At 42.6% G+C, this 12323-nt stretch overlaps 1 protein-coding gene across 1 annotated transcript; it reads right to left on the minus strand.

The window, feature by feature from the left end:
- Positions 1-3453: 3453 nt before the first annotated feature.
- esm1 (endothelial cell-specific molecule 1) lies at positions 3454-9457 on the minus strand. The gene is made up of 3 exons (XM_080185709.1): positions 8933-9457; positions 6372-6527; positions 3454-6127 (listed from the first exon to the last, which is right to left on the minus strand). Exons 1-3 carry the CDS (start codon positions 9234-9236, stop codon positions 6024-6026), a joined length of 564 nt encoding a protein of 187 aa, XP_080041835.1. The 5' UTR covers positions 9237-9457; the 3' UTR covers positions 3454-6023.
- Positions 9458-12323: the final 2866 nt, after the last annotated feature.

The raw sequence follows: 12323 nt of genomic DNA on the forward strand, positions 1-12323 counted from the left end.
TATCCCGTGACCTGTTTAGCCCCAAGAGCTATAAATCATTTCTTCTTGAAATCAATGTTTTGGTCTGAACTACTTTCTGTGGTAGTGAATTCCACATATTCACCATTCTCTGGGTGAAGAAAGATTCTTTACCTCAGTTCGAAAAGATTTACCCCTTATCCTCAAATTATGGCCCTGAATTCAGGATTCCCCACCTGTTAGAATTTTATAAATTTCTAGGAGATCCCTTCTCATTCTTCTAAATTCCAACGAATATAATCCTAACTGACTTAGTCTCCCCTCATTTGACCTACCATTGGCTACAGGTATAGTGCCGGAAGAAAGGAGGATAGCAAATGTTGTCCCCTTGTTCAAGAAGGGGAGTAGAGACCATCCTGGGAATTATAGACCAGTGAGCCTTACTTCTGTTGTGGGCAAAGTTTTGGAAAGAATTATAAGGGATAGGATTTATAATCATCTAGAGGGAAATAAATTGATTAGGGATAGTCAACACGGTTTTGTGAAGGGTAGGTCATGCCTCACAAACGTTATCGAGTTTTTTGAAAAGGTGACCAAAAAGGTGGATAAGGGTAAGGCAGTTGACATGGTGTATATGGATTTTAGCAAAGCATTTGATAAGGTTCCCCATGGTAGGCTACTGCAGAAAATGCAGTTGCATGGGATTGAGGGTGATTTAGCAGTTTGGATCTGGAATTGGCTAGCTGACAGAAGACAGAGGGTGGTGGTTGGTGGGAAGTATTCAGTCTGGAGTTCAGTTACAAGTGGTGTACCTCAAGGATCTGTTTTGGGGCCACTGCTGTTTGTCATTTTTATAAATGACCTAGATGAGGGTGTAGAAGGATGGATTAGTAAATTTACTGACGACACCAAAGTTGGAGTAATTGTAGACAGTGAGGATGGATGTTACAGTTTGCAGAGGGACATAGAAAAGCTGCAGAGCTGGACCAAGAGGTGGCAAATGGAGTTTAATGCGGAAAAGTGTGAGGTGATTCACTTTGGTAAGAGTAACAGAAGTACAGAATATAGAGCTAATGGAAGGACTCTTAGTAGTGTTGACGAGCAGAGAGATCTCGGGGTACATGCGCATAGCTCCCTGAAAGTTGGCACCCAGGTTGATAAGGTTGTTAAGAAGGCGTACGGTGTGTTAGCTTTCAGTGGTAGAGGGATTGAATTTCGGAGTTGTGAGGTCATGTTACAACTGTACAAAACTCTGGTGCGGCCGCACTTGGAGTATTGCGTACAGTTCTGGTCGCCGCATTATAAGAAAGATGTGGAGGCATTGGAAAGGGTGCAGAGGAGGTTTACCAGGATGTTGCCTGGTATGGTGGGAAGGTCTTATGAGGAAAGGCTGAGGGACTTGAGGTTATTTTCATTAGAGAGAGGAAGGTTATGAGGTTGCCTAATTGAGGCATACAAGATGATCAAAGGATTGGATAGGGTGGACAGTGAAAGCCTTTTTCCTCGGATGGTGATGGCTAACAGGAGGGGACATAGCTTTAAATTAACGGGTGGTAGTTATAGGACGGATGTCAGAGGTAGGTTCTTTACTCAGAGGGTAGTAAGGGCGTGGAATGCCCTGCCTGCAGCAGTTGTGGACTCGCCAACTTTAAGGGCGTTCAAATGGTCAGTGGATAGGCATATGGATAACATTGGAATAGTTGAGGTTAGACGGTCATTAGACTGATTCCACTGGTCGGCGCAATATCGAGGGCCGAAGGGCCTGTACTGCGTTGTAATGTGCTATGTTCTATGTTCTATCCCAGGAATCAGCTGTACTCCCTCTATAGCAAGGACATCTTTCCTCAAATAAAGACACCAAGACTACACATAATATTTCAGGTATAGCCTCACCAAGGCCCTGTACAATTGCAGTGAAACATCCCTACTCCGATACTCAAATCCTCTCACTATGAAGGCCAACGTATCATTTGCTTTCTTTATTGCCTGCTGTGCCTTACTTTCAGCAACTGATGCACAAGGACATCAAGGAATCATTGAATACCCATCTCTCCAAATTTACATTTATTCAAGTAATAATCTGTCTTCCTATTATTGCTACCAAAGTAGATAACCTCACATTTATCCACATTACGCTGCATCTGCCATGCATATGCCCACACACTCAGCCTGTCCAAATCATGCTGAAGCATCTCTGTATTCTTCTCACATCTCATCCAACTTTGTGTCATCTGCAAATTTAGAGATAATACATTTAGTGCTCTCTTCCATGTCATTAATAGATAATGTGAATTGTTGGGATCCTAACACAGATCCTTGTGGAACCCCACTAGTCACAGCTGCCAATCTTTGCTTCCTATCTGCTAGCCAGCTTTCTATCCATCTAAGATATTACCTCCATCCATGCTTTAACTTTACATAGTAGTCTGTTATGTGAGACCCTGTCGAAAGACTTCTTAAAATCTAAATAAACCACACCCACTGGTTCTCCATGGTCAACTCTATTAATTACTAGTTCCTCAAAGAATTCCATTAGATTCCAATTTAGTGAACCTTCACTGTACTGCCTCCAATGCAAGCATACCCTTTCTAAACCATAGAGACCAAAACTGCACATACTGCTCCAAATGGGGTCTTACAAAAGCTCTGTACAACTGTGGCCAACATTTTTATTCTTGTCCTCCAATTCCTTTGCAATGAATGCCAAAAAGGCTAAGCTTCATGATTGAGAACATGTAACAAAAAAAATTCAAAAATGACCAAGAAGGCTCGGTTCATTGGCCATGCTAAATTGCCCCTTTGTGTCCTGGGATGTGTAGGACAGAGGGATTAGCAGGGTAAGTATGTGGGGTTACAGGGATAGGGCCAGGTGGTATTGTTGTCGGTGTAGACTCGATGGGCCAAATGGCCTCCCTCTGTACTGTAGGGATTCCATGCAAAGGTGATTGAGAGAAAAATAATGCCTGAAATTAGCATGTATAAAGCAGCTTAAAAAAGTGTTTTACAAGAAGTCAAAAAAGGACAAAATTAGAGAAAGTAAATGAGGGTCCCTTAAAGTCAGAGATGGGAGGAATTAAGACAATGGCAGAGATGTTAAAGGAATGTTTGCCTGCGCAGCAAAAAGCACAAAAAAGCACAATGGAATTTGAAGTAATAATATTGCTAAGAAAAAGTACTGGAGAAATCAAAATGACTAAATACTGACAAAATCCCTGGAGACCAACATCTGTTAAAAAAGTGTTAGCTGCATAGATAGTGAATGCATTTGTTTTGATCTTTCAGAAATCCCAGTAAGTTCAGGAAGAGTCCCCATGCATTGGAAAGGATTAAAGGTAACCCTTCTGCTCAAGAAAGGAAGGAGAGAGAAATCAGGGACCTATTGGCCAATTAGTCTGACACACATAAACTAAAATGCTTTAAAACTTATTTTTTCAGAGTTTGGGCATCGCTGGCTAGCCCAGTACCCACTGTCAAACTCAAATTACCCCTGAAAAGGCAGTGAGCCACCCTCTTAAACTGCTGCAGTCCTGGGGATGTAACAGTACAGTTAGGAAGAGAGTTCCAGAATTTTTATCCAGCAATAATGAAGGAACAGTGGTATAGTTCCAAATCAGAATGGTGTGGGGCTTCGAGAGAAACTTGCAGGTGGTGGCATTTCCCATACGTTTACTGGATCTTGTCCTTCCAGGTGGTAGAGGTCATGGGTTTGGAACATGCTGTCAAAGGAGACTGGGTGAGTTCCTGCAATACAACATATTGTGTATATATACACTGTAGTAACAATAGTTACTATTGCATATATAATGGACACTGTGTGCAGTTGGTGGATAGAGTGAATGTCAAAAGTGGTGAATGGAATGCCAATCAAACAGGTTGTTTCTTCCTGGATGGTGTTAAGTTTCTTGAGTGTTGTTAGAAACACACACATCTGGGCAAGTGGCAAGTATTCACACTTCTGACTTGTGAATTGCGGATGGTGGACGGGCTTTTGGAGAGATTAACTACTCACTACAAATCCCCCATGGCAGATGGTGGAATTTGAATTCAGTAAAAACAAAATCTGGAATTAAGAATCTACTGATGCCCATGAAACCATTGCTGTCAGAAAAATCCATCTGCCTCACTAATGTCCTTCAGAGAAGGAAATCTGCAGTCCTCACCTGAAGAAAGTATTAACCCTAACAGAAATGTTGAAGTATGAGCCAAAATGCTTTCTTAAGTACAGTAAACATTTATTTTTATAATCCATGCACCTTCAGGATGGATTTGAATTTATTCACATTTTTGCTACATAAGATTCATGCACCACCACGATACCTTATAGCCAATTCATGATATAATTACATAGATCTGCAATCAACTTTGAAAATATAAAGTAGAACCAGGAGCATTTAAATAAATTTTAAAAGTTGGAAAAGCATAATTTTTCAGTGTACTCAAATTTGGAAGATAATTAACATTTTGGTGCAATTTCTTTAGAATAGCTTCCCATCTCAAACATCAGCTAAGCTTTCATTTTTAACAACTCAAAGACCTACTGTGCATTTTAATCATTCCCTATTCATTTACTAAAGATAACTGCCTTTCATACACCACTCTGCTAGCTTTGTAGTAATATGTACATAGTGAAGCACAAATAGGAATTCAAAAGTTTGTTCTAATATCTAATGTAAAATATTTACATTATTTTATACTAAAGGTATATCTAGTTTTACAATATTTTAACAACAGTAAAAATCTATGCTATTTCTTATTTAATGAATGGTCTAAAGCTGTGCACAATACATGGCTGGTTAAAAAGCCAACTATGGAACATGACATGCAAGAGATCACAATGCATTTTTAAGAAAGTTGACTGCTGTCAGCAGTTTGGTGTGCAATGTTATTGACTACATTTTCTGAAGCAAAACTGTCATACAGTAGCTGCTATCCTTGCCAATTTACATGCACAATACTCTATTTTTACTCTGATGAAGGGTCATCTAGACTTGAAACATTGACTCTATTCTCTTCCCACAGATGCTGTCAGAGCTGCCGAGATTTTCCAGCATTTTCTGTTTTTGTTTCAGATTCCAGCATCCGCAGTATTTTGTTTTTACTTTTTTTTAATGATCAGTAGAGTGGGACATTATCAATAATGAAAATCAGAAGTGAGAATCAGCCAGGAAGCAATTAGACGATAGCAAACTTGGAATTTAGAAAATTTGGGTTGCAGAAGGGGTGGGTTGTTTAGGGAGATAAAGATTCAGCAATTCTGAGGTCCTGAGAAAGAATGAGGTAAAGGAGGAATAGGAAACTTCGCAACATATTTTTCCTTGAAGCCTTTGGGGATATTGGGATGACCAAATATAAGCAATAAGCTGTTTTTAAAACTTAGGTTAAACAAGAAAAGAAAGTTCAAAGACAAATCAAGCATGGGAGCACTAGTGAAATAAGAAAACAATAGATGTAATTGGAAAGTGAAGGAAATGTTAGAGTGGTAAGTAGATGATTACAGTCCAATGCCTAGCTTTTCCCCAAATTTTATCCAGGAATGGAGGCTAGGTGTTGAAGGTACTTACTTGGGTGTGAGTTATTATCTAAGTTATTATCCAAGTCAGGCCTGACTTAGTGTGCTAAAAATTTGTTAAAGGAGCAAACACAAAAGCAAGGTTCTCCGGGGTGGGGGTGAGTTTTGCAATGAGAAACAAATGGGCAGGTGCTTATTCCAAAGTCTTATCTATCGGTACGTTGAAGGGCTATGGATATGGCCTGGCAGCTGGTGGTTTTTGGGATTCTTTGACTACTATTTATTTCCTACCTTTAGGTTGATGTTTGCATGCGATTTTCCAAAAGCAACAACTCAAGTTGAAAATCTAAAATGTTTGTTAAGGCACTTTCTACAAAACGAAAATAAAGTCAAGAATGTCAGCTATAAACAAAATAGTGCTTCTGTACAAACAACATTTCGATGTCCACGTAGACATGTATTTAAATACCGCATATAGTAGTTGGGTTATAAAGTAAGTTCCAACACAGATTTTGATGGCAGGTCTCTTTTCCTATGACAGAGATCCAGACAAACATCAGCGAGGGGCTTGCCGCTTTTCTCCAGTGGAGCTGTTTGTTTTATCTTTGAGAACATTTTGCTTCAGCTCATTGCTGCTGAATCCCGATCCTTGCTCGGCTTCTGTTTAAAAATGGCAGTGAGGTACAGAGATGTTACATGGCACTTAAAACACCTTAGCTAGAATGGCAGATCCACTGCAACATCGTTCACTATTTAACATTTCGAATTGTGCATCGTTATTCTGTCAGGATGGGTAATATTTTTGATTTCTTTTGTCATCGCCAGTATTTATGTTCATCAATTATTTGCAAATTTTAACATTCAAATGGATACGGAGAGAATTCCGAGTATTGCCGTGCATTACCTGGAACAGATTCAGATTTCCGCCGGATTCCAGGTTTTGTCTCAGGGATTTGAAAGAACGGGAATTTCATGCATTGGCCGTTCTCTCTGTTACAGATCCCAAAGGCGCATTTACACACCTTCCTGCATTCTAATCCATAGGTTCCGAAGGGACAATCTGAAAGAGTAAAATCCCAATACGGAAACGAAATATGTTAGTCTGAAGATAACTTTACTGAAATTGGATTGATAAAGATCATATATGAGATCGTATCGCGCCTCCATATAATCCACAATGGTTTATTCATATGTTGTTTGAATCGTGCCTGGTCAGTATTCTGAATATGTGTCGCTAATTTATAACCTGCATTAGAATTTAAATTCCAATTCAGTTTTCTAAACATTCAGTGACAATTAAAGAAATTAAATGCAAGACTAAATCTCACATCATGTCATTGGAAAGGTGTCAGATCCAGATATTTTAAAAAATCTAGTTTCATTATAACTGAGATCCGTCAAAATAATGGAGGGATCTCCACGGAAGGTCTATTTAAATGTATCAATACGGCTGTAAGCGCAATGTCAAGAGTGGAATCAGTTTCAGAATTATACCCGGAATTGGATTTAATTTGACTTTGAATTGTTTGTTGGAGCAAGCGAGGAGATGGATTAAGGGCTTCCCCTGTCCCACATGGACTGGCAGTCTGATGCCTGCTCTCTCTGCATCAACAAGCAGCAAGCAGGCTGCACAACTCTTTACTGTGTGCCCTAATGCTGGCCCACACAGGATTCTGGTCTCTTACCCAGCCATTGGAAAGCAGGGGATTTAGTCATTGCCAAAATGTTTCAATTTTACTTTTTTCTAAATGTCATTTTGGATGTTGTACAGGCTGAGAGTTGAATAACATTGTGACTTGCAAGCTCACATTGCTCAGCCTAACATCTACACCCCAGACAGGCAATCCTGGGAAGTAGGGACTAGGGATCATTTCTAACTACTCAAAAGTGACTGGAAAACTCTGCCAATGTACTCAAACACAAAAAACTTCACATGGGGTTTGCAGGGAGCCACTGCTAGATGAACTCCAGCATTTTGTGCTGTTTTTCTATCTCATTGTTAGGCCACTGATTTGCAGCATGAAAAGCAACAGTGAGGTTAGAGAAACTGGAGGGAGTGTGAAGTGCTGGATAGCTTCATTCCAGTGTTTAACAGCTGGAACTTTCGGATCCTTTTTCAAATGTTCTCAAAGTGACCCATACCACCCTGATTTCTGGGTCAAAGAAATACCATTTCATATAATCACAGAATCCCTACGGAGCAAAAGAGGCCACTCGGCCTGTCTGGTCTGCACTGACCCTCTGACAAAGTATCTTAGCCAGGTCCTCTGAGTCAATTTGCTCAAATTGTAACCAAATAAATAAATACCACCAGCAGCAGGTGCGCTGAAACACCATTGCCACATTGTTTTACTTAACATAAGAACTAGGAGCAAGAGGAGGCCATCTGACCTGCCCTGCCATTTAATAAGATCATGGCTGATGTTTTTGTGGACTCAGCTGTACTTACCTGCCTGCTCACCATAACCCTTAATTCCTTCACTGTTCAAAAATGTATCTATCCTTGCCTTAAAAACATTCAATGAGATAGCCTCAACTCTTCGCTAGGCAAGTAATTCCACAGACTCACGACCATTTGTGTGAAGAAGTTCTTCCACAACTCAGTCCTAAATCTGCTCCCCCCTATTTTGAGGCCATGCTTCCTAGTTCTAGTTTCATCCGCCAGTGGATACAACTTCCCTGCTTTTTTCTGATCTATTTCCTTCATAACCTTATATGTTTCTATAAGATCTCCCCTCATTCTTCTGAATTCCATTGAGCACAGCCCCAGTCTACTCAGTCTCTACTCATAAGCCAACCCCCTCAACTCCAGTATCAATCTGGTGAACCTCCTCTGCATCCCCTCCAGTGCCAGTATATCCTTTCTCAAGTAAGGAGACCAAAACTGTACGCAGTACTCCAGGTGTGGCCTCACCAACACCTTAAACAGCTGTAACATAACTTTGCTGTTTTTAAACTCCATCCCTCTAGCAATGAAGGACAAAATTCCATTTGCCTTCTTAATTACCTGCTGCACTTACAAACCAACTCTTGAGATTCCTGCACAAGGACACCCAGGTCCCTCTGCATAACCGCATGCTGCTTTTTTTTTACTATTTAAATAGTCAATTTTGCTGTTAGTCCTACCAAAATGGATGACCTCACATTTACCAACACTGTACTCCATCTGCCAGACCCTCACCCACTGGCTTAGACTATCTATATCCCTTTGCAGACTTTCAGCATCCTCTGCACACTTTGCTCTGCCACCCATCTTAGTGTCATCTGTGAATTTTGACACACTACACTTGATCCCCAACCTCAAATCATCTATGTAAATCGTAAACAATTGCAGTCCCAACACTGATCCCTGAGGCACATCACTAGTCATTGATCGCTAACCAGAACACACCCATTTACCCCCATTCTTTGCTTTCTGTTAGTTAACCAATTCTCTATCCACCTGGATTTCCCGTGTGTGTTTACCTCTGCAAATGCCATACTCGTCTCCAAAGTCGTCTTCTTGGCTGTTAAAATTGCACCGCAAGCCGGGTCCGCATTTAACCCCGTCCATCCCGGCCACGGTGCGGTAACACACCTCCCCTCTGCCGGCCGCACACACCTTGCAGCAGCCACAGTCATCCAGCACGGTCTTCTTGCAGCCCGCCGTGGCGGGGCAAGCGGTGTTCCGCTCACAGGAATAGGAACAGTCTACCGCGTACTTCAAAGTGAAGGCGCCCGCCGCCGCAGGCCACAGCACCAGGAGCAGCAAGCAGCCCGCACTGCACATACTGACTGACACACACACACTGCTGTCTCTGTCCGCTCCCCGCGTCTCAGCACTCAGCCCGGACACCCTACCCACTCAGCCTGGGCACCTACCCACTCAGCCCGGACACCTGCACTCAGCCCGGACACCTGCACTCAGCCCGGACACCTGCACTCAGCCAGATACGCTACCCACTCAGCGCGCACCTGTCCACTCAACCCGCACCTGTCACTCAGCCCAGACACCTGTCCAGTCAGCCCACACCTGTCCAGTCAGCCCGCACCTGTCACTCAGCCCAGACACCTGTCCAGTCAGCCCAGACACCTGTCCAGTCAGCCCGCACCTGCCCACTCAGCCCCCACCTGCCCACTCAGCCCGCACCTGTCACTCAGCCCGGACACCCTACCCACTCAGCCCAGACACCTGTCCAGTCAGCCCGCACCTGCCCACTCAGCCCCCCACCTGCCCACTCAGCCCGCACCTGTCACTCAGCCCGGACACCCTACCCACTCAGCCCAGACACCTGTCCAGTCAGCCCCCACCTGCCCACTCAGCCCGCACCTGCCCACTCAGCCCGCACCTGTCCACTCAACGCGGCCACCTGCCCCTCTCAGCACTCAGCAGTTAGCCCGCCACCGCCGCCACCGCCGCCTTTTTAATCACTCGCCTGCCCTGCATTCTCCCCCCACCCCCCAGTTTCCTAAATCCGGTGTTGTTGTTGTTGTCTCTCTGGCCAGTTTTGTGTCGGAGCTTTCCAAATCCGGGATGGAGTTAAACATAAGGGGGTTGCCATCCAGGAATTGATGGGTTGACGTAAGATGTTATGTTTAGTTGTTTTTGTCAGGAATTTTTTCAGCTTCGCTCTCTCACGTACTTGTCAGATGTTCAAGGCCGCGAAGAACAACAGCAGAATTATCACCTCTGGAGTTGCGTTACGGACACTCTCCGGCTGGGCTCTGCATATTTTGGCACCATCCCAATTTCTCACGTGGCTGGGATTTTTTGACACGTGCGTCATGAAGCAGAATTACTAATGAATGAAATATACTCTAACTTTTGTTTCTCAACCATTTCAGGAATTTTCGTTTTATAAAATCCACATCCAAGAAGTAACAGTGGAATTTTTTTCGTGGACAAATGTGTCCAGAATAATAACAGTGGATCATCCGAGGAGCCTCCAATTGTGAACTCCAGTATCACTGGTTATAATCGCTCCACCGTTGGCACAAAGGCCTTTAGCTACAGAGGCCCTGAATCTCTGGAATTCCCTCCTTCAGCCTCTGCATGTTTACCTTTCTCCTCCTTTGATCTCCTCGGAATACCTCCAGGCTCTAGGAGAATCACTAATCTCTTCCGAACAGCATCATGCATGGAATCATATCAGAAGGATTTTAAGAAGGCAGCTTACCGTCACCTTCTAAAGGCAGTTAGGGTTGAGCATTAGCCAGCGATGCCCACATTCCATGAACAAATGAAAAAAATATGTGCTCCTTAAAATCTACTCTTTGACCAAGTTTCTGGCCACCTGACCTTATGCCTCTTTATTTGGCTCAATGTGGCATTCACTCTTGTGAAGTGCCATAGGATATTTCACAATATCAAGACACCATATAACTTGTTACTGTAGACTGAATGAAATGATGGAATGAAAATCTCTTATTTCCACTGTCTATATGGACTCTAATGTGAATTGTCACCCTTATTCACCCATCAAATAGTCATATTGCTGCAGATATTTTGTAAGGAAAGCACTGTTTAGGATCTGAGCATGCTTCAAGGGTGCATTTATACAACAACTTTGGAATTTATGCAAAGTATTTTCTGTTCGGCAACTGCTTTTATATTACACTCTATAATGTGTTCAATTTGCTGACTGATGACATGAGTCTTGCACAGCAGATGGCAATCCCGGTGCAAACTTTCCAGATTTGCTACCTGGTGATGTGCCACATATTTATGTGACTTCCTCTTTACACAGCATTCTTCAGGCTTCATTGTGACCCCTTGTGCAACATTACTAACAGCTTGTGATTTGTCTCAGTCTTAAAGTGGAAGCATATTACATACTCAGAGAATTTCTCACATGATCAAGTCAATCCAGCCATAAAGGACATTTATCACAAACACTGTCTGCAAAGATCTCTCAGCATTAATAGAGATCCCACCTATCCCAGCCATAGACTGTTTACCCTCCTGCCATCTGGGAGGGTACTCCATCCTTTAATATATTCCCAGGTGATGGGTATTGTGCAATATGCATGTATTGCATGGGTATTGTGCAATACAGTTAATGACTATTGACACTATTTTATAATGACCACTTGCATTTGCTTTTTTCTTTGCATCTTGGGAGCCTGCAAACTCACTTTTCATTGTATAGTGCCCAAATACAAATACAATGACAATAAAGTTGAACTGAATTGAATTGAAATGTAACAGCTATCATTTTGATAACTGCACAACACTGTTCAATGTTGTTTAATGACCTGGATGCATAATAAACAGGTTGTCATTTGCCATCTTTTCAGACTAGAATGTTACAGCTCCCTCTCCTGTTGCTGATGCATCAATTGCCACAATCGTGGAAAGTTCTGGGTTGTAACAGGCTATGATCTCTGAGGATGTTAGTTTGGTTTTGATTTGTTCTTGCAACCTCATGGGCCGCAGGTTGGAGGGTGCACACTTCTGCTTGACTTCTTTACCATCTTCCATGCGTGGTTTGAGAGCCTGGCCTTTTCCTTCCAGTAAAGAAGTCTCACAACACCAAGTTAAAGTCCAACAGGTTTATCTGGTAGCACAAGCCACTAGTTTTTGGAATGTTGCTTCTTCATCAAGCGAAATCCCACTCATCTGATGAAGGAGCAGCACTCTGAAAGCAAGTGGCTTGTGCTACCAAATAAATCTGCTGCACTTTAATCTGGTGTTGTGAGATTTCTTACTGTGTTTACCCCAGTCCAATGCCGGCATCTTCACATCACTTTTCCTTCCATCCTAGGGAAACACCATCTTATTTGAGTCCCTCAAATCCCACAGCAGGATCCAGATAAGAGTCAGAGACCCAAAAAAAACCCTTCCCTGGTTTGCTCTTCATTCCTGTGGTTGCTGCAG

This window comes from Carcharhinus amblyrhynchos, chromosome 1 (assembly GCF_965287045.1).
Source record: "Carcharhinus amblyrhynchos chromosome 1, sCarAmb.v2.hapA, whole genome shotgun sequence".
Classification (NCBI taxonomy): Eukaryota; Metazoa; Chordata; class Chondrichthyes; order Carcharhiniformes; family Carcharhinidae; genus Carcharhinus; species Carcharhinus amblyrhynchos.

Excerpts from the sequence above, each read along its gene's own strand:
- esm1 (XM_080185709.1), bottom strand. The coding sequence starts at position 9,236 with ATGTGCAGTGCGGGCTGCTTGCTGCTCCTGGTGCTGTGGCCTGCGGCG. Across the intron at positions 6,528-8,932 it reads CGAGTATGGCATTTGCAGAG|ATTGTCCCTTCGGAACCTAT; the intron begins GTAAACACACAC and ends TTACTCTTTCAG. Across the intron at positions 6,128-6,371 it reads GAAATCTGAATCTGTTCCAG|AAGCCGAGCAAGGATCGGGA; the intron begins GTAATGCACGGC and ends ATTTTTAAACAG.